Source organism: Cnephaeus nilssonii, assembly GCF_951640355.1.
Source record: "Cnephaeus nilssonii genome assembly, chromosome: 3".
In the NCBI taxonomy this organism is placed as follows: domain Eukaryota; kingdom Metazoa; phylum Chordata; class Mammalia; order Chiroptera; family Vespertilionidae; genus Cnephaeus; species Cnephaeus nilssonii.
Window position 1 is genome coordinate 42,030,367 of NC_137074.1, and position 21,237 is coordinate 42,051,603.

At 52.4% G+C, this 21,237-nt stretch overlaps 3 protein-coding genes across 4 annotated transcripts; 1 reads left to right on the forward strand and 2 right to left on the reverse strand.

Moving 5' to 3' along the window:
* Positions 1–34: 34 nt before the first annotated feature.
* ALG3 (ALG3 alpha-1,3- mannosyltransferase) lies at positions 35–5,215 on the reverse strand. Of its 2 annotated transcripts, none has more exons than XM_079765447.1 (9): positions 4,996–5,215; positions 3,178–3,277; positions 2,932–3,079; positions 2,663–2,823; positions 2,065–2,185; positions 1,458–1,663; positions 1,223–1,300; positions 452–595; positions 35–343 (listed from the first exon to the last, which is right to left on the reverse strand). In XM_079765447.1, the coding sequence occupies exons 1-9, from the start codon at positions 5,189–5,191 to the stop codon at positions 181–183; spliced, it is 1,317 nt and encodes a 438-aa protein (XP_079621573.1). In that variant the 5' UTR covers positions 5,192–5,215; the 3' UTR covers positions 35–180. The 2 variants fall into 2 exon arrangements, with proteins under 2 accessions (XP_079621573.1, XP_079621572.1); XM_079765446.1 differs by having other exon boundaries at positions 37–343; positions 5,033–5,125.
* A 691-nt stretch (positions 5,216–5,906) lies between these two features.
* On the forward strand, positions 5,907–13,645 carry EEF1AKMT4 (EEF1A lysine methyltransferase 4). Its single transcript, XM_079765465.1, has 3 exons — positions 5,907–6,170; positions 12,030–12,313; positions 12,807–13,645. The coding sequence occupies exons 1-3, from the start codon at positions 5,975–5,977 to the stop codon at positions 13,092–13,094; spliced, it is 768 nt and encodes a 255-aa protein (XP_079621591.1). The 5' UTR covers positions 5,907–5,974; the 3' UTR covers positions 13,095–13,645.
* A 100-nt stretch (positions 13,646–13,745) lies between these two features.
* On the reverse strand, positions 13,746–16,342 carry CAMK2N2 (calcium/calmodulin dependent protein kinase II inhibitor 2). The gene is made up of 2 exons (XM_079765484.1): positions 15,678–16,342; positions 13,746–14,775 (listed from the first exon to the last, which is right to left on the reverse strand). The coding sequence occupies exons 1-2, from the start codon at positions 15,844–15,846 to the stop codon at positions 14,705–14,707; spliced, it is 240 nt and encodes a 79-aa protein (XP_079621610.1). The 5' UTR covers positions 15,847–16,342; the 3' UTR covers positions 13,746–14,704.
* Positions 16,343–21,237: the final 4,895 nt, after the last annotated feature.

The window sequence follows — 21,237 nt, forward strand, 5'->3', positions numbered from 1 at the left end:
AAAAAAAAAAGTGCCTCTTAAAACCGCCTGAATGAGTTCTTTATCGGCCACACGCATACCCCTCACAAGTTGGTCTAGGCACCTCCATTCGGCTGCACAGACGTGGACTTGGTAAGGTTTATTGGGAAGGGCACAGAGTCCATCCACGTCCGGGGTCCTGAGAATGGGGCAGAGGTGAGCTCAGTGGGCTTTCTTGCTGTGCGGGATGCTCTTGGGGAAAGGCTGGGGGCCCAGCCAGAGCTGCAGCAGGATGACGGCATGGCACACGTGCAGGGCAGCAGAGCTGCAGGACGTGGAGGGGTACGTGTTCCAGGAGAGCTCGATGAGCCCCAGCACCAGCAACCTGGAGATGAGAAATAAGCTCCAGGGCTTGTCCAGCTTCCAGGCCCCAGCCCCTCCATGGTCCCTAACCCTAACCCATACCCCTCCCTCAGCTTGTCCCAGCCAGTACCTGAGCAGGTGTGTGAGCCAGCGTGCAGGCGTGGCCCACAGGAGGTAGGGCAGTGTGTGGAAGTACCAGACGTAGAACTGATAGTGGAGAGAACGGCTGAAGCAGATGCCAATGAAGTTGGAGGTGAAGAGGGTGGAAACTATCTGTATGCAGTGGTCAAGGCCAAGGGCAGGAGCAGAAGGAACAGGGGCTGGGGCTGGGGTCGGGCAGGGAGGTTCCAAAGTAGAGGGGTAACAATTTTTGGATCAGATAGCCCCCTGGCTCTACCATTCCCAGATGCATATCTTTGGACAAGTTTCTTAACCTCTCTGGACGTGCTCCTCAATCTGAGGTGGAGACAGTGATACCTAGGGCCATAAAAGCCTAGTGAGCCCATCACTTCCTAGCTGGGTGGTCTTGGTAAATTATTTAACCACTTAAAGCCCTAATGTTTCCATCTTTAAATAAGGATAATAACTATACTTCCTATATCAGGGTCTCCTGTAAGCTTTAAATGTTAGAGAATGTATATAAACCTCTAAGCACAGCACCAGGCAGAGGATGAGCACTCATAATAACAATGATATTTGAAATTATGAATAAATATGCTCACATATGTGAATGCTCAGCACAGTGTTTGGTACAGAGCAGGAGCTCTAAGAATGGGCCCTGTAGCTATTACTGGTGCCTCTTTTTCCCTCCCCAGGTCACCAGGCATCCAGGGCCACCTGACCAGGGACCCTGTCTGCACCTGGAGAGGGCAAGACTTACCTTCCCATGACTCAAAGGATATGATTGGGTGTGAGGGGTTGGGGTGGAACCTTCCGTTTGGAGGGATCCTTCAGCAGCGACAGAATACTTTCCCCTGTCCTGGGGAAAAGCCATTCAGACATTTATCAAGCTCTCATCATGGGCCAAGCTCTAAAATTCACTTCCATGAGCTCAACATCTCCCCTGAGCAGCCCCTAAGGCCCAGGCCCTCACTCCTTCCCCTACATCTGCCCTTGGCACTGCTCCCCTTTCTCACCTGTGCCACCTGCAGAGAACAAAGAGCAGGAGCAGGGTGAGGTGGGTGGCCAACAGTGCCAGGTGGAAGGCACGATTCAGGAAGAGGCTCTCGGGGAGGAAGCGCCAGTTCACTGTCCAACGGAAGAGAAACTGGCGGCCAAGGTCAAAGGAGCGGGACAGGTACCCGACGGGGTTCTCCAGCAGGAAGGGCAGCCCCAGCACCACCTGAGATGGATGTGATGTCAGCACAGCTGCCCAGGCCCACCCCAGCCTCATACCAGTCAGGAGAGTGGGAATCGGGTGTAGGTCTCAGAGGTTCCTTCATTCCCGAGGACTCCTCCCCCCACACCTCCCCACACACCCCCGTCAGAGCCTGGGGCCAAAGAAGAAGCTGAGGAGGCAGGTAATGACAGTGCTTTAAGTCTAACTGGGCAGAGCTAGAAAGGCCCTAAGAGACCATCTAGTTCAACATCCTTATATTACAGCAACAAACAAACAAACAAAACAGCCCAGAGCGGTAGTGGCTACCCAGTCCAGAATCAGTTCCAAAACCCTTGCCTCTTGGCTGTGAGGAAGTCTCTAGGAGGGAAGGAGGCCATCTTTAAAAAGGAGTGAGGCGGGAGTACCTGTAGGACAGCACAGATGCCCAGCTTGGGGAGGGTCCCACGGAGGCCAAATCGTGTGAGGAGAAGGAATAGTAATCCAGGGGCAAAGAGAAGCACGTTCATCTTCACAGAGACTGCCAGGCTAGGGTGCGTGGAAGAGATAAGGGTGGAAATCAGCTCCAGGGCTATGAACCCCCCCTCACCATCCTAGCAACTCCTCCCCTCCACCACCAAGCTCCAGGATAGCGTGGTGTGCCGGGCAGCAGAGCTGCAGGACGTGGAGGGGTATGTGTTCCAGGAGAGCTCGATGAGCCCCAGCACCAGCAACCTGGAGATAGAGCCCACACTCAGAACTGCGGGAGGGAGGGTAAAGTAGCCTGGGAGGAAGCTGGGGGTAGGGAATAGATACCTAGTCTCTATGCCCAGACGGAGCAAACAAATATATACTGAATATTAAGAATATTAATGACCAACTCCAATACAACTTTCTACAGATCCTGGACTCAGTGGGGCCCAACTGACCCACATTGTCTGGCCACTCCCTTGCTGCAGAAATTTAGGGGGAAAGTGATGGAAATACAAAAAGTAAGAAAGGGGACCAGAAGGGAGGGATGCTGACCTGAAACAGCAGCAACCCCAGCCCCAGCGCTGGGCCAGCAAAAGGTTGATACTGAGGAAAAGCAGCGCCATGGCCACTGGGTCATTGAAGAGCCGCAACACAAAGATGGAGTGGACACGGTAAGAGGCACAGCACATGAAGAAAAAGACGAAGGGAGGTACCTAAGAGGTGGGCACAGTGGGGAAGAAGGTCAGCTCACCTGCCCTGAGCCATCACCATACCTCAGCCCTCCCAGGTTGGAGACCCAGGTCCTGGCATTGTGGACTCACCTTGCAGGTCTGGTGGTAGATCAAAAAGACAAGCAGCAAGGTGGCCAGGTAGAGCACAGCAAAGATATGCTGGGCCATGCGGATGTCAGTGCCATGGCCAGTGACATAGTATAGCCCCATAAAGATGTACACGAAGCCGGCCGGGTATCTGAAAGAGGAGAGGGAACATGAATCTGGGCCAAGATACCCCACCTTGTATCCAGTCAGCCCCTCACATCCTTGCTGAGCCTGCTATCCCCCACTCACACAAGAGGTCCAGTGTCACCCCGCAGTTGGGTGTAGTCATAGGTGCCGTTGATGACGCCCTCTACCTCAGCCATGTAGGCCTTCCAGTCAATCTCTGTATCTGGAAAAGGAAAGGACGGTGCGGTTACTTCCAAGTCCAAAACTTGTCTGCCCCCAATACCCCCAACCCATCCAAGCACCGAGTTCCAGGTCACCCGCAGGGCTTCTATCACAACCGCTTACCTAACTGCCTACTTGACATTCTTTGGGTGAACCCAGGCATCTCAAACTCAACATGTTGATAATTGAACTCATAATCTACTCTAAGTCTGCTCCCCTTCCTGAGTTCCATGAATGGCACCATCAACCTCCCCTGTTGCCCAAGTCACAAAACTGAAACTTCCTTCTCTCTCATTTACAACCCCTATTACCATGTCCTATCTATTCTTCAGTCTACATATCTCTACTGTCTCATCCTTCTCAACTATTATATAGCAAACTTTGGGCCTACCATAATCTCTAGCCTCAATGATGCAACAGCTTCCTTATTAGGCTCCCAGCTTTCACGTTCACCTCACCACAATATATTTGCCACCCTGCAATCAGGAGCTCTTCCTATTATAGAAATGTATCATGTCTCTCTGCTTGAAATCCTTCAACGATTCCCTAAGGCAATTAAGATAAAGACCAGCCGAAACCGGTTTGGCTCAGTGGATAGAGAGTCGGCCTGCGGACTGAAGGGTCCCGGGTTCGATTCTGGTCAAGGGCATGTACCTTGGTTGCGGGCACATCCCCAGTGGGGGGTGTGCAGGAGGCAGCTGATCGATGTTTCTCTCTCATCGATGTTTCTGGCTCTCTATCCCTCTCTCTTCCTCTCTGTAAAAAATCAATAAAATATATTTAAAAATGCTGCATCCTATCCAGAAAAAAAAAAAAAAAGATAAAGACCAAACTCCATTACTGCCATTTTAGAAGAGGAACCTATGAATTATTGAGGTTAAGTGACTAGCTCAAGATCAGCAAGCTAGGAAGAGCAGAACTGAAACTGGAATTCATAGGTCCTAGATTCTTAACCACTAACTTTACTACTATCTCCTTAACACAGCTTACTGACTCCTTTATAATCTGGTCTCAACTTCTGCAATCTCATTTTAGTACTGGCCTCACTTGGGTTCTACATTCCAGCTCTAAAGAGACTCCATGCCCAGCGGGAGTGGCTCAGTGTAGAGCATTGACCTAGGAACCAGGTCTCGGGGATTCCCGGTGGGGGCACATGCCCGGGTTGTGGGCTCCATCCCCAGTGTTGGATGTGCAGGAGGCAGCAGATCAATGATTCTTTCTCGTCATTGATATTTCTATCTCCCTCTCCCTTCCTCTCTGACATCAATTAAAAATATAATAAAAATAAAAAATAAATAACCCCCAGAATTGAACAGATGAGACCCAGCTGGGGAAGTGACAAGTCCAAAGCCACAGAGACAAGCAGCAGCAGCAGCAGCAGCAGCAGCAGCAGCAGCAGCAGCAGCAGGACATGAACACAGACCCAGGTCTTTGGCGCCCAGGCTGGTTTACTTTCTTAGCCTGGCGGGCTGTACCTTCAGGGCAGAGGACCAATCTCTAGGGTCGCCCCTTTCGTCATGGGGGAGGGATTATAAGATCGGGTTTGGTTTTCTGTGGAGCAGGCTTGGAACTTGGGGTAAAAGACAGGGGTCTGCAATTGATGACTAAGTGGACCTGGGGTCTGGGTCTGAGCTCCGAATCTGAGTCCCGGTTTGAGTAGGGCGTTCGGGTCCACCTCCCTCCCGCCTTCTCCGCTCCCCTCCCCCTCGGCGCACTCACATGCCACCCTGTGAATGACCCAGAAGGTGATGCCCACCTCCGCCAGGCAGAGGCAGGCAGCCACCAGCAGCGTGTAACGCGGCTCCAGCAGCAGTAGACGCCGCTCTTGCCAGGCGCGCCGCAACCACTGCTCGCAGAGTCCCGCCACCCGGGGTGGGGGTCCCGCCCGCGCGCGTTTCCGTACGCCCGCGGCCATCTTGTCGGTGCACCGTTCATGTGGGCCCGCCACCCTGGAAACCGGACCCTTTGGCACTTAGGTTCCGCTCTGGGCGCCGGTGTCCTAACCGAGTTGCCAGAGTCCTTATTTCCTACACTAAAATGTACTTCTTCTACATCGGTCTCTCCCGATGGACTGCACGTTCCCTACGAGCAGGAATGGTCTTACTCTTCCGTATACACTTAGCCCTGGGTACCCAGGAGCTCAGATGGATCGAACATTTGCCCAGAAAAACAACATTCCTGCCCGTGCCCTCCCCTCCCCCCGCCACCCACCCCCCCCAGTCATCCCTCCCGGCCCAGCATAACACTTCGCCGGTGTTGATAATATCTGTGTTCATGCCTGTGTCCACGCCCCTCCTGCCACCCCTCAGAGCCTTACGGGTGCTCAAAACGGGGAAGAAACGAACCTTTCATTAATTTTCATATTTAATGTAAGGAGCCGGTCAAATTGAAAATACGAGAAGGGACAGTGATGAACCGGAGTGAGTCTGACACCATGAGTGTGGTTCTCAGATGTGAGTGACAAGTACAGCCGGAAGCTTCAGAGTCCGGACGCCCTGATTAACCAGCCGGAAGATTCTTCGAAGCGCGCTTAGCAGAGGACGGAAGTTCCACGTGTTTATGTTGAGCAACCTCACTTGGGGGCGGAGACTCAGAGGCCACGCCCCCACGACAGTACCGTTCAGACTGGCTTCACCGGGGAGCCAAGCCCCGCCTAAAGGTGCCGGCCGACTGCCCCACAGGCCCCGCAGCAGCAAGCATGGCCTCTCCCGGGGCCCCCGAGCCCCGGCCGGAGCTACCGGAGCAGAACTCTGGGTACCGAGAGGTCCAGTACTGGGACCAGCGCTACCGGGACGCGGCCGACTCTGCCCCCTACGAGTGGTTCGGGGACTTCTCCTCTTTCCGTGCCCTCCTAGAACCGGAGCTGCGGCCCGAGGACCGTATCCTCGTGTTAGGTGGGTAGTCCCGGCGCTGCCCAGCCCGGGTGGAGCTGACTGGACCGGCTCCGCCTGGGCGCCCCCGTCCGCTTTCCTCGCGTCTGTCTGCCCCTTCCTGAGGATGCCCAGGTCAGGAGCCAGGATCCAGTATCTTCAGAATCTGGAGTCAGGGCAAACAGAAGCCAAGAGTCAGTTCCCTGTCCCCCCACAGCTCGACAGTGTCTCTGAGCCTGAGCGTGGTAGGGGACCCGGGGCCCTGTTCCGCGCCCTCGGAAGGCAGCCGCCAGCTCTGGAGAACTCAGAGAATCTAGGAAGTCCCTACGCTGGTTGGCTCTATGACTTAGGACGGGCCGTCCACCCGTCCTGAGCTTCGGAGTCGCTTCTAGAAATGGAACTGCGAGCTCAAGTCGGATAAGGCACAGGCAGGCATCTCGAGCACAGTGCATACCACCGTTCTGTTTGCGCCAATGGGCACCGGGAGCTGTTGTCACCTGGAGAGAGTTACCACTTTGCAAACTCGGGAACCCGGTCTTATGCCCCGCTTGCAGTGATGAGGACAGCGCCCTCTGAGGTCAGAGGGGATATTGCCACCGAGATTGGTGGAGATTCGAGGAAAGAGTACTAGGATGCAAGATGGGGCTTTGTCCCAGAGCCAGCCTTGCGGGGGGGGGGGGGGGGGGGGGGGGGGTGTCTAGAGAAGTTTGATTGAGCAACGGGATTCCTTCCAATTATAGTTTTTATTTTGGCATTTGTAAAAGCATTTATATGTTTAAGTGAAATATTTCATGTGCTTGCTTTGGCAGCACATATACTAAAATTGGAACAATACAGAGAAGATTAGCATGGCCCCTGTGCAAGGATGACTCGCAAATTCGTGAAGTGTTCCATATCCAAAAAAAGAAAAGAAAAGAAGTATTTCATATACATGTCATCTGTAATACAGTATATGAAAGGTATAAACAATAAATCTAATATGTATGTGTATACCATACTCAGTTTGAAAAACAGAATATTCCTAGGACTAGAAAGGAAGTATAACCTAGTGCTTAAGAACTTGGACCCTGGAGGCAACTAATTCTGTCGGAATCTAGGCTCATGTAATCTTAGCTGTGGAATAATGGGCAAAATCACAGAATCTTAACCATGTAGTCCTGGAAAAAATACTTAAAATTTCTGTGCCTCCATTTTCTCAGCCTTAAAAATAAAAAGAGATTACTTATTTATTGGATTTTTTATATATATTTTTTTTTATTGCTTTTTTTTACAGAGAGGGATAGAGAGTTAGAAACATCGATGAGAGAGAAACATCAATCAGCTGCCTCCTGCACACCCCCTACTGGGGATGTGCCCGCAACCAAGGTACATGCCCTTGACCGGAATCGAACCTGGGACCCTTGAGTCCACAGGCCGATGCTCTATCCACTGAGCCAAACCGGTTTTGGCTATTTATTGGATTTTTTAAGATGATTGAATGAGTATGAAAGATACCCAAAACAATACCTGGCAAAATAAAAAGGCCCATGTATATTCAAGGTTTTCTGTGTAGTCCTCCCAAACCCCTTACCCCCCAGAAGTAAAAACTCGAATTTTATGTTTTTAAGCCATTACATTTATTTATAGATTTACCATAGATCTGATTTTTTTAAGCTTTCGTGTGCATCAAAATCACCTGGAAAGCTGGACCCCATCCAGGGACAGTCTAAGGTAGGTCCTAGGAGTCTGTAGTTCAGCAAGCCCACAGCGGATTCTCATGCTGAGAATAACACTGCCTTAAAATCTCCTAGACTGGAAGGTATTCTTTTTTGGAGAGGGGAGAAAAGTCTAAAAATAAAAAGGAAAACTTTCCAGGCATTACTCCCAAGATCTAAAGAGAGGACCCAGCCGAAACCGGTTTGGCTCAGTGGATAGAGCGTCGGCCTGCGGACTCAAGGGTCCCAGGTTCGATTCCGGTCAAGGGCATGTACCTTGGTTGCTGGCACATCCCCAGTAGGAGGTGTGCAAGAGGCAGCTGATTGATGTTTCTCTCTCATCGATGTTTCTAACTCTCTATCCCTCTCTCTTCCTCTCTGTAAAAAATCAATAAAATATATATTTTTTAAAAAATAGAGAACCCAGCCCGGCCTGCGGGGCTCAGTGGTTGAGCATCGACCTATGAACCAGGAGGTCACAGTTCGATTCCTGGTCAGGGCACATGCCAGGGTTTTGGGCTCAGCCCCCAGGGGGCATGCAGGAGCCAGCTGATCACTGATGATTCTCATCATTGATGTCTCTCTCTCTCTCTCTTTCTCTCCCTCCCTTCCTCTCTGAAATCAATAAAAATATATTTAAAGAATAAATAAAAAGAGGACCCACACCTTGGGGAGTACCTATGCTACATTCCACTTTAACAAACAAGCTGAGCACCTGGTAGGTGCTAGGGAATGTGCTGGGTGGGCCCTTTCTAACTTAATATTTATGACAACGCTGAGAAGTGAGTAATAAGTATTACTAGACTTACTGTAGATCAGGGGTCGGTACTATTTCTGAAAATGGCCAAATAGTAAATATTTTGGGCTTTGTGGGCTATACAGTTTCTCTGACAACTAGTCAGCACTGATGTTGTAGTAGAAAAGCAGCCACAGACAGTACATACGTGAATGAGAATAGCTGTATTCCAAGAAAACTTTATTTACCAAAACAGATGGCAAGCTGAATTTGGTATCCCCTGCTGCAGGTCATTGTCTCAGGTTGGGTCCAGAAACAAATCCTAAGATTACGATTCCTCTCCTAGTTCTTTGTTAGGGATGTGCTCCCGAAGCAATCAGCCAGAGAGTGAGGGAATAGGGAAGGGAAGAGACCAAGCAGGATTGTGATCACAGGCAAAAGTTTCCCTGAGGGTAGTTTCAGCCTGAAGAGTCACAGATGCAAACTGTCAGAATCAAGCACACACCAACACCTAGAGACACTTCAAGTGGATCTGATCAGAGCACTGACAATGTCCACAGTTGTCACGTAGCAAGTAGGTGGTGAAGTAAGGGTGCCATCTGACTCCAGAGCTTCTGCTGCTGCACCATATATATGGGCATAGAGAGACATCTAGAACTCGGTTACAACTGATAAAATGACTAAAGATGGAATGTCACAACTGAAGGTGAGTGGACCTCCTGAAAACTGGGAAACAGTTTCGCATAGTGGTTTAAGAGCTCTGATTCTGGCGTGAAACAGGCCTAGATCCAAATTCTAACTCTACCACTGGACTATGTGACCTTGGGAAGTTTCTTATATACTTTGGGCAGCCTCAGTTTTCCCATCTAGAAAATGGTAATGATAATAACAGTTATCTTCTCTATGAAGGTAGTATGAAGATAAACTGAGATAATGCTTAGAAATGCTTAGCATAGGGCCCAGTGTTCAGGGACTATTAGCTATCATTATTATTATTAAAAATGGGAATTAGAGGGGCAGTTTATCACAGACCATTCAGAGGACAGAGAGTACCCTGCCTGAGGACTTGTGTATCTGGTCCCTATGGCTAGAATATCCTCGTAACAGATGAATGCATATGGCTGTCCTAGCTTTGCCATCATTATACATCTCTGATCCTCCATGTTCCGCAGGAATCTTATCATAATTTCGCTTCAATTTGCATTTTCTATATATTGAGAAGGGACTGACCAGGGGATTGACTGTCAAGTCCCCGTGGTGGCTATTTTTCTTGTTATAAATTAGTGAATTGGCATTCTGGCTTACCCCTCATTCTCTTGGTGTTGGGACAGCATCCACATAGCTCTGGACTCCTAGGTAGTGGGTTCTTGGAGCTGGCTCAGTTTTCCAGGGCTCTACTTCTCTAAGGCTCCACCTAGGGAGGCAGGGACCTTCCCAAACCCCATCTTAGTTGCTAGCTCCAAATCACTGAGGCAGCAGGATCAGAAATCACTGCTTTGTAAGCATGACTGGCCCTGTGGTCAGATTTTGTTCTTCCTTCATCTTTAGTGAAGTTCTCTTGGGATATACCATTCCTTTACGGAGGGGAATAAAGGAAGGATATTTGCCAGCTGCCGTGGCTCTGGTTGAGTGTCAACCAAGGAACCCAGAGGTCACTGGTTCAATTCCCAATCAGGGCACATGCCAGGGTTGTGGGCTCAATCCCCAGTAGTGTGCATGCAGAAGGCAGCAGATCAATGTTTCTCTCTCACATCGATGCTTCTCTCTCCCTCTCCCTTCCTCTCTCTGTAAAAAAAAAATCAATAAAAACATTTTAAAGAAAAGGGGGGGGGGAGGATATTTGGGTTTGTCTGTAGTTGGGCAGAGCTCTGTAGGCATGAGGTCAAGTGTAGGGTGGTAAAGGGTTTGTGGGTCAGAGAACCCAGCCTGAACTGAGTTAGGGTCTTTTGTTCAGCCACTCTCACCTCCCATCCCATGTAGTGTATCTACCAGAGCTTGCTGTAAGGAAGCACACATTAATTTTTTTCAGGTGAGACAGTAGTCTGCCTGAGCCCTGGGGCCTGAGAAAGAACACAGGAAAGGTCAGCTGAGGACCAGCCAGCATCCTCTGGGTGCTCTGACCTGGTACCAAGCCCTGCTAGATTAGGGCTATCCCCACAGCTGATCCTGTGATCCTCTTAGAGACAAATGGGGATTAAAGGCAACCTAATCCCAAGAGCTGGGCATCCCCATGTGGGGCCAGCAAGAGCTGTCATCCAGCCCTGGTCTCAGGCTGAGACTGACCACAAGAGGGCCTGGAAGAAGCCAACAGATCTTCGGAGAAAGTCTGTGGGTCCACATCCATGCCTCTAACCTCCACCTATTCTTTTACTGACCCGATCCTCTTTGGGACTGCTTTTCAGGCACTTCCCACCAGTATTATGATTCTTCAAGACTGATTGGTTGTCAGCTTCCCTGAAACCCTTGCCCAACCCCCTGATGTGGGGACAGGGATCATCTTATGTGTTCCCACAGCCTGTTCCTATTGAAACACTCATCACATTACATGGCAATCGCCTGATTACACATCTGTTCCTCCCACCAAAGCATGAGCTCCTTAAGGTCAGGGACTCTTACTCAGCAGAATACAATATGTAAGGAGTTACAAGGGATCAGCTCTACTGTGTCCCCACCTAGTTTCCCCTTCACTTGTTAACAAAATAGGATAATAACCCCTAACTTGAAGTTTTCCCAGAGGTTCTCTGGGAGGTCCGGTATTAGGGTAATATTAATATCCTAATGATAATACTATGAACCTAATGATGCCAATATTGTCCCATTCTGAGTCTGAGAAAACAGGCTCAGAATTGAGTGAATTGCCAAGGCAGTGTGACAAGGAATATCCGAACCCAGATCTTTGAACTCCTACGTTCAGAGCTTCTTCAGCTGTTTTAGTTCTTAAAATTCAGTGCCGCTTATCCTGCAGGCAGGCTAGGTCTTGTTATCTTCCTTTTTCTGAATAGGAAACCCAAGTTCCTAATTCGCGCATCTAGGAATGATAGAGCCAGGATATGTGCCCACGTCTGCATGACTCCGAGCCTCATGCTCTTTTCTGTACGGTGCTGCTTCTTTCTCAGCACAGGAGGGTTTGGGCTGTGAGGAAATGGGCCAAGAGTAGATGGGTAATTGGGGAGGGGAGAATCAAAGCTAACCTATCTCGCTCAGCTGGTGTGGCTCAGTGGTTGAGTGTCAACCTATGAACCAGGAGGTCACGGTTCGATTCCCAGTTGGGGCACATGCCCGGGTTGCAGGCTCGATCCTCAGTGTAGGACATGCAGGAGGCAGCCAATCAATGATTCCCATTGATGTTTCTATCTCTCCCTCTCCTTTCCTCTCTGAAATCAATAATATATATATGGGGGGGAAAAATAAAAGCTAACCTAGCTCTTTTGCTACCCACCTTTTCCCACCCAGGCTGTGGAAACAGTGCCCTGAGCTACCAGCTGTACCTTGGGGGCTTCCCTGATGTGACCAGTGTGGATTACTCATCAGTAGTGGTGGCCGCCATGCGGGCTCGCTATGCTCACGTGCCCAAGCTGCGCTGGGAGACCATGGACGTACGGGCACTGGGCTTTCCCAATGGTTCCTTCGATGTGGTGCTCGAGAAGGGCACGCTGGATGCCCTGTTGGCTGGAGAGCGGGATCCCTGGACTGTGTCCTCTGAAGGTGTCCACACTGTGGACCAGGTGCTGAGTGAGGTGAGGGAGCAACAAGAGAGGAGGGCAGACCAAGAGGTGGAGCTGATGGGTTGAGGTTTCAGGAGATTGGATGAACTTAGAAGCCAGAGGAGGCATGGTTTGGAGCAGTCACTTTCAGGACTGTGGTTACCTGAATGAAGGGGAGAGTTACACTGGTCAAGATTATAGGAGGCTGGAGTGGCCAGGTTCACAGAGCTGATGATTGGCTACTGGGATGCCGTAGGGATGGCATAGCAGCCAGGTTCCAGATAGGTAATAGACTGGGAGGGTGGGCAATTGGCAGGAAAGCAGTGCCCCCTGGCTTGACATCACTCCCATGCTCCTACCTGTCTATAGCCCTACCCCATGGAATGACCAGGGACACAGAAGGAGGCTCAATTTGCCATGGAGAGCTGGATGTAGGGTAATATCTGGGAGGTCAACTGGGACAATACTGACCTTTGAGAACGTGAAGATGGACTCCTCACCAATGGCTTCTCTGTTTGCCTTGCAGGTGAGCCGAGTGCTGGTCCCTGGAGGCCGGTTCATCTCGCTGACCTCTGCTGCCCCCCATTTTCGGACTAGACACTATGCCCAATCCCGTTATGGCTGGTCCCTAAGGCATGCAACCTATGGCAACGGTTTCCACTTCCATCTCTACCTCATGCACAAGGGCAAAGAGCTTAGTGTGGCCCAGCTGGCTCTTGGGACCCAGATCCTCTCATCCCCCAGACCTCCCACCTCACCCTGCTTTCTCCAGGACTCAGATCATGAGGACTTCCTTAGTGCCATTCAGCTGTGAGGCCAGAAGCATGGTCCTTGAGTTCTCCTTACCTTTCTGCCCTGGACTCCTCAAGTTGTTGTAATTCCTGACTCAGGGCTTAGGGTTGGGTCCAAGGTGCTCACATCCCAGGGGCCTGATGCCTAAGATAGAGCTGATGAAAGCAACCCCACATGAAACAATATAGCCCAGGCTAAGTTACATCTCAAATCACAGGTTTCTGGCTTCCTTCTTGGGTTTCTCAGATCTCTCCTGGGCTCCCCAACTTCCTTTCCCACCATATTGAATCCACCACAGCCCCTCTGCTTGCCAGCCAGACTCAGAGACCTGCATCCCTGGGGCCTGTTGTTGCCTCCCCTCCCCCTTCAACCTGGATTTATCCACAGGAGGCTGCAGACTTGGCATCTAGATTGCTTTACAATTCTGACCCTAACTCCAGCCCCAACTCTGATGACCTGTCCTGTTCTGGTTGTATATGTACCCAAGACTGCTACATTGTAATGATGTTCTCAGGGCCGGCTGCCTGCTGTGTTTACTTGGCAACTCTTCCCTGCCAGCAACATGCACCTGAGATTCTCAAGTACCCATTCCCCTCCCCAAAAGGGACTCGAGCCATTTCTGCCTGACCCCTGAGCAAACCGAAGCAATAGCCACACACACACAGGGAGGTCTGTGTTTATTCACACACTCCTGGTACAGTGAGGATGGAGGAACATTTACAAAGGACACCCCTGGGTTGAGAACATCTCTAGGGCCACAGGTGTCATCCAAGGGTGCAGATCAATCCCCATTTGGGTTCCCAGGGGCAGGGGGCAGGGGTCCAAGGTAAAATCAGACCTGGGCCCTTGGAAGGTGATACCTGGAGGGGAGGGGTCTGCCAGAGAGCCGCCTGGGGTCAGGCCTGGGCAGACTGGCCACGTGTTGGTTACCATGTTGGGGCTTGTCCATTCCCACCCTCAGCACTCGTCCTATCTGCCAGGCGCAGAAGAGCAAGGAGGAGACCGAGGGGGGAGGGCACTAATGAGGGGAGCCAGTAAACAAAGAGTCGGATATAAAAATACAAATGTGCTGAGGAAGTCCCTTAGAAAGAGGCCGAGGCTGGGGTCACGCCAGACAGGGGTGAGGGCGAGGAGCGGCCTGGAGGGCTGGGCTCAGGTGGGTGGGAAGCTCATGCAAATATGCAGCCAAACATCCCTGGCCGCGCGGTCCGACACGGCTGGCAGTCAGGTCTGCAGACCAAACCGGCCGGAGAGGGGCGGGGCTGGGGAGCCGTGCGGGAGGGGGCGGGCCGGGGGCTGAGGGCCGCGGGTCTCTGTACGTTCTGGTGTGCGGGATGGGGCTGCGGCCCGCGGTTCTAAAGTGCATGAGCGCGGCGGTGGGCTCCGGGCGGGTCCCCGCCGCTGCTGTTGCTGCCGCCGCCGCCGCCGCCGCCGCCGCCGTGGTGCTGAAGCGGACAGCTCCGGAGTGCCTGGCGGCGGCGGCAGCGACTCCGACCCGGAGGCGGCGCGGCCCTGCAGCCCCCGCCCGCGGGCGCCTGGGCCCGGGCGGGGGTCGCCGGCAGCTGCATCGCCTGCCCGCGCTCCTGGCCGCTGCGAGGCTGGGCCCGGAGCCCGCCGCCCGAGCCGGCGCGTCTACACTCCGGACGGCGGCTTCTCCCCCATCCCCTTCAGCACGTCGTCTATCCGGTCATCCTCGATCACCACTGCACGGGGAGAAAGCGCGTCAGCCGCGCGGCCTGGGGGGCGGCGGCAAGAATGGGCCCGCGTCCTCGAGCCCCGCTCAGAAACTGCCTGTAGCCCAGCAACGCCCCTCGACCCCCGTGCCATAGTGCCCTCCCCTTCCGAACTCTCCTGCCGCCGACTCGACCCGCGGCCGAGCCTGGCTCCCACAGACCCCTCCTCTCCCAGCGGAGGAACGCCCCCTCGTTATAAGGCTCCAGCCCTTCCACCTCCCAGCCAAACCCTCCCGCCACCTGAGCTCTCCTCCATCCGAGCTGATCAGAAACCTTCTTGCTCATGGGATCCCCCTCGTCCACCCTCACTGCAACTGAACCCCCTCCTCAAACGGAATCTCCAGCTAGTCCAAGCCTCTCCCCAACCTAACCCTCTTGCCATTTGGACCCCTCTTCCGATCCTGGCACCAAACAAAGCCCCCTCCCCATGCAAAGAACCAGGATGTCCGATTTCCTGCCGCCCCCCCCCCCCCAATGCTCTCCAATCGGACATCCCTCCACACCCGAAGGTTCTTCCGTAGCCTCCACGGACTCAGCGTTTGATCCAGAAGAAGCGGCCCGTCTCCCCACATTCCCACTTCCAGGTAACCCCAAATGCCCCCGGCCGGTCCCTCCCCCTCGCCCGGGTGCCAGGGCTCTACTTCCAGAGGTGTTGAGCATCGAATCCGGGGCATTGCGTTCCCGGGAGAGGGAAAGAGGGGGACAGCGCTGCAACGGGGACCCCCCCCCCCCCCCCCTAATCCCAGCCTGCGAGCGGCTGGCTGCGCTGGTCTGCGGCAAGAGCTGCGGGAGACTGGCGGGGAACCGCCTCCGGGAGGCGCCCGGCGGAGGGTTTCTGGGTCAGGCGGCGACTCCGGGCCCCGGCCGCGTACCTCTCTTGGCTCGGCCGATCTGGCCCAGCTTGGGGGGTCGCTTGGCTTGATTGCCCGCGAAGAAGGAGTTGGTGTCCTGGAGGCGGCAGCTGAAGGAGAGGTCGGAGCCCTCGGGGTCGGCGCCGAAGCGGCCCATCTTGTCCTCACTGTAGGGCAGGATCTCGGACATGGCGGGCGTGGAGTGGGCGCGGGACTGCAGCGGGGCGCGGACGGCGGGCTAGCTGCCGGGCCGGCCCTAGCTCAGCGGGGGAGCCGGCGGAAGGATGAAGTCATGCAGCATCCGGGGCTGCGGAGCCAAGCGGGGCCTCCTCCCCCGCGCCTCCGCCTCCCGGGCCGCTGGGCAAGCGGCGGCGGCGGCGGCGGGGACCGGGCGGGGGCGGCGCGCGGGGGCGGGGATGGCGGCGGCGGCGGCGGGGACGGGAGCGGAATGACGATGAGCGCCCGACTGCCGCAGAGCGCGGCGGGCTGGGCGCGGTGGAGGCGGGGCGGGCACCGGCCGGCGGAGAGGGGCGGGGCGGGGGGCGGGGGGCGGAGGGCCGGAGAGCGCCCGGCTCTCCAGGGAGGAGAGGGGGGAGGAAGGGCTGTGGGAGGGTCTGGCGCGAGGCGGGAGTGGCGGCGGGGTGAATGGCTCCGGCCGGCGGGTGCAGCACCTGCCCGGGACGGGGGGAGGGGTGTGTGGCGGGAGCGCTCCTGGCGCCGAGGGGCGGGAGGTCTGGCCCGGAGCCTCTGAGAGCCGAGCCAATGGGACTGGGCATCGGCGGGCAGGCCGGGGCCGGAAGGCGGAGCTGGGCCGGCCTTCGATGGGGGGCGGAACGCCGGAACGCGGCGCGGGGAGGGTCGGACGTCGGGAGAGGTGTGCGGACTGGGCGAGTCCGCAGGACTAGGCAGTGGCTCCGGGCAGCGGGTGGCATCCTCGCCGTCGGCGGTCTTATACTGGGCTGCTCTTCGGGTTTTAAACTGTGCCCCCGCAGCCCGTGTTTCTCTGACTGCCCTTCTGGGCCGGTCTCCGCCTCTCTGTGTGCCAGTCCCTAAAGTGTGCCTGCCTGTATCTGCCTCCGTGACCCGTCCCATCCCTCTTGGCGTGACGGCCTCCGTCTACGTCGGTCTTAAATGTCTTTGCTCTTCTGCCCCTGTCTCCATGCTTGGCCCCTGGACCCATGGACCACTGTGTCTCCTCCTCCGAGTCTCTGTATCTCGGTCTCACCTGGGAGAGGTCTCGGTAACGGGGCCGACACGCGAGCACCAGGGCGGATGCCCACCCCCAGCCCCAATGCTGGCGCCTAAACTCGGGTTCTGAGCGTCCGACGCGCCCTGCGCTTTCTCCGGCCCCGGGCGCCCGCGCCGCGCGTGCCTTGGGAAAAGGATGAATGGTGGTGTCGCGAAGGGCACCCTGGCTCCAGGTGACGCAGGGAAGCCCGGAGCGCCCGAGGACGCGGTGAGCTTCTGCGTGGGTCCACAAGCAGAGGGGGAGGGACGGAGGGCGCGCCCCCGCCCTTGTTGAAGTGCCTCACGTGACAGTTCTCGCCGAACCAACGGGAACACTCCCTCCTCACACCTCCCACCCCCAGCTGGCCGTCAACTGCAGCGTCACCTGCTTGCTAGCGCACAGGGGCTCTGTCGAAATCATTGGCCTTGAAGGAGAGGGGTGATGACAGCGCTGATAAGGGTTAATAATCATTTCCTACGTTCAGTGCACGATTGAGGCGGAGGGGGTCTCCTCTGTCAGTGAAGCGTGTCTCTTCCCCCCTCCCACCCCCCACCCCCCATCCCGCTCCCGCCACCTCCCACCAAATCACACAGCTAGTAAGGCTGCCAAGTACTGAGTGTCCTTCCTCCAACAACTCACCAAGTGTTAGTCCCTGGAACACAGAGGCGAATGCAATGGTGGCCGCCCCAGGGACCAGGACTGGTGGTGTGGCGGCGGGGTGAGGGGGGACGAGGGGGGGCGGGCGGAAGGAGAGGGAAGAGAAACGGTTGCCGGAGGCTGCCTCTGTGCAAGCCTCACTCAGAGCCACAGATCTGGGGGCCCATCCCTATCAAGCGCTCCTCTGCTGTGTGCTAGTCGGAGATAAGGCGGAAGCTGGAGGTGGAGGCCCAGCTGAAGAGAGAGCCTGGAGACCTGGAAGGACAGCAGAGGCTGGAGCTCAGGAACACTAAGGAGAGAGTCCAGAAATGTCACCCCCACTGGAGGTTGTCCAGCAATGGGTTCCAATCCTGGTTCTGCTACTTGCTCCAAGAACTTGAACTGAAGGTCCCATCATTCTAGATTTTAAAAAAGTAATTCATGCCCGGCCAGCATGGCTCAGTGGTTGAGCATTGACCTGAACCAGGAGGTCACAGTTTGATTCCCTGTCAGAGCACAGGCCTGGGTTGTGGGCTCGATCCCCAGTGTGGGAGTGCAGGAGGCAGCTGATGGATGATTCTCTCATCATTGATATTTCTATCTCTCTCTCCCTCTCCCTCCCTCTCTGAAATAAATAAATAATATATACTTTATAAAGGTAATTCATTTCTACTTGTAAAATTTTAGGAAAATATGGAAAACCATACAAAACCTTTGATATACAGGGGTGGGCAAAAGTAGGTTTACAGTTGTGAGTACAGGAAACAGTTTATTCTTTTTTTCGTTTTTTTAAAATATATTTTATTGATTTTTTACAGAGAGGAAGAGAGAGGGATAGAGAGTTAGAAACATCGATCAGCTGCCTCTTGCACACCCCCTACTGGGGATGTGCCCGCAACCAAGGTACATGCCCTTGACCGGAATCGAACCTGGGACCCTTGAGTCCGCAGGCCGACGCTCTATCCACTGAGCCAAACCGGTTTTGGCTTTTTTTCATTTTTTAAAATATATTTTTATTGACTTCAGAGAGAGGAAGAGAGAGATAGAAACATCAATGATGAGAGAGAATCATTGGTTGGCTGCCTCCTGCACACCCCACACTGAGGATGGAGCCTGTAACCTGGGCATGTGCCCTGACCGGGTATCGAACTGTGACCTCCTGGTTCATAGGTCAACAACCAACCACTGAGCCACGCCAGCCAGGCAGTTTATTCTTTTATTACTTATTCATTATTGTATTATATATTTGACTTACAACTGTAAACCTGCTTTTGCCCACCCCTGTACATATGTCCTTCCAATCCTTTCCCATGCATTTGAATAATATGCGTATCTCTCTGTGCCTCCACTTTCTAGTTCAAAGCATAGAGATGATAGAGCCTATATTAAGGAAAGTTTCGGAGGTGAGATTGTCCTGAGATGAAGTGGGTTGTCTCAGGAGGTAATGAGCTGGCCCTCACCCGAAGTGCTAAAGGGGACATAACGTTTCTTACCAAGGATGAGATGAGAACACTGGGTGGGGAATTGAAACAATTCTCTTTTCTTCCCCCAGAACGAGGGAGATGGAGGAATGACAATTTAACTTGGAATTCATTTCGTTAGATGCTTCTTAAATAATCTTATTCCAGCCCTAACTGGTTTGGTTCAGTGGATAGAGCATTGGTCTGCGGACTGAAGGGTCACAGGTTTGATTCCGGTCAAGGGCATGTACCTTGGTTGCAGGCACATCCCCAGTATGGGGTGTGCAGGAGGCAGCTGATTGGTGTTTCTCTCTCATCGATGTTTCTAACTCTCTATCTCTCTCCCTTAAAAAGTGTGTGTATGGGGGGACTTTTTAAAATTGTGATTCCCTATTTAAAATTCTGATGTTCTACATCTCTGCCTATGAGACAAAAAATCATTTTCACAGCTAAAATGAAATAAAATTTGTGTGGCATTTTGTGACCATGTATTGGATTTCTCAATTGAAAGCCCCTCAAAACCCAGTGGACTCAATCCATATGTTCTAAACAGAATAATATATCTTTTGTTGACATTTGAGCATAAATGGCACTTTTATTCAAGTGGAAACTGTAGGCTTGTTCAGTAGGTTGAATAGGACCCCCCTAAAATTCATGCTCAGCTGGACCCTCAGAATGTGACCTTATTTGGAAACAGGGTCTTTGCAGATGTAATTACTTAAATTAAGAGGAGGCCATAATGGATTTGAGTGGGCCCTAAATTCAATCACTGGTATCTTTATAAGAAGAGGACAGATGCACAAAGACACATACACACAGGGAAGAAGGCTAAGTGAGGAAGCAGAGATAGGAGTGATTTAGCTGCAAGCCAAGAAACACCAAGGATTGCTGGGAGCCACTGGAAGATGGAAGAAGCGAGGAAGGATTCTTGTCTACAGACTTCCAAAGGAATGTGGCCCTGCCAATACCTTGATTTTGGACTTCTCGCCTCCAGAACTGTGAGAATAAGTTTCTGTTGCTTCAAGTCACTCAGTTTGTGGGACTTTGTTACAGCAGAACTAGGAAAACAAATACAACCTGTTACAAATATTTTGGGGCAATCTTTTACATCTCTCATGACCATGTTTCACCTTCCTTAAACTCTGTCCACTCAAAGGAAGCCCACCCCGTGAGGGTATTTCTGGGACTGAGTGGATCAACATGGTAAGATATCCAAGGCCTGTCAAAGTGCCACTAACAAGTGTAGAGTATGATTTCATGTATGTGAAAAAAGTACATATACATATGCATATATACCCATATACATACATAATGTGTTTAGGTATATAAATGCATATAAAAGGAAAATCTGGAAGGATACACACCAAACTGCTAATAAGGGTTACCTCTGAGGATGGAACTGGGATACCAGCAGAATGAATTTCATCTTTTATTCTGTATGTTTCTGGAGTATATTACATTTGCAATAAAAGAGTTTTAATGATTTTTTTAAAAAAATGTTTAAAACCAATGATATAGTCCATTTAGCAAGCATCACACTCTGGCCCCAGAAAAATCAGGTGACTTAGAAAGGAGACTAATAGTTAGGAGCGCCAAAACCGGTTTGGCTCAGTGGATTGAGCGTCGGCCTGCGGACTGAAAGGTCCCAGGTTAGATTCCAGTCAAGGGCATGTACCTTGGTTGCGGGCACATCCCCAGTAGGGGGTGTGCAGGAGGCAGCTGATTGATGTTTCTAGCTCTCTATCCCTCTCCCTTCCTCTCTGTAAAAAATCAATAAAATATATTTTAAAAAAATAGTTAGGAGCACAGAGTTTAGATTCAAATTGAGGATCTGCCTTCTACCTGATGTGTAACTTTAGGTATGTTATTAAGCTTCCCTGTGTCTTAGGCTCTTCATCTGTAAAATAGGGACTGTGATTCTGATAGAATCTACAGACTGGGTCATTCTGAGGATTAAACAAGTTAACATACATAAAGTGCTTAGCTAAGTGCTGGAAAATAGAACTGTTAGCTATTATTATACAGAAAAGCATAAAGAAGTGAAAAGTAATCTCATGATTAGATATATTCATATTAATTCTTAGTTGTTGAATTTCCCCTCCATTTTTTGTTGTTGTTGTTGTTGTTGTTGTTATCATAGACAGTACTGTGATGAACAAATGTAGGAAAAAAAATGGCCCATGTATTTTGTAGCTCCTCCAATCAAGAAGTAGTATCTATTTCTCCAACCCTGAATCTGAGCTTAACCTTCTGGCTT

Coding starts and splice junctions, on each gene's coding strand:
- ALG3 (XM_079765447.1), bottom strand. CDS start 5,191: ATGGCCGCGGGCGTACGGAAACGCGCGCGGGCGGGACCCCCACCCCGG. Junction 3,278..4,995: donor GGTCATTCACAGGGTGGCAT/GTGAGTGCGCCG, acceptor TTCCTTTTCCAG/ATACAGAGATTGACTGGAAG. Junction 3,080..3,177: donor GGTGACACTGGACCTCTTGT/GTGAGTGGGGGA, acceptor CTCCTCTTTCAG/ATACCCGGCCGGCTTCGTGT.
- EEF1AKMT4 (XM_079765465.1), top strand. CDS start 5,975: ATGGCCTCTCCCGGGGCCCCCGAGCCCCGGCCGGAGCTACCGGAGCAG. Junction 6,171..12,029: donor GGACCGTATCCTCGTGTTAG/GTGGGTAGTCCC, acceptor TTTCCCACCCAG/GCTGTGGAAACAGTGCCCTG. Junction 12,314..12,806: donor TGGACCAGGTGCTGAGTGAG/GTGAGGGAGCAA, acceptor TTTGCCTTGCAG/GTGAGCCGAGTGCTGGTCCC.
- CAMK2N2 (XM_079765484.1), bottom strand. CDS start 15,846: ATGTCCGAGATCCTGCCCTACAGTGAGGACAAGATGGGCCGCTTCGGC. Junction 14,776..15,677: donor GATCGGCCGAGCCAAGAGAG/GTACGCGGCCGG, acceptor CTCCCCGTGCAG/TGGTGATCGAGGATGACCGG.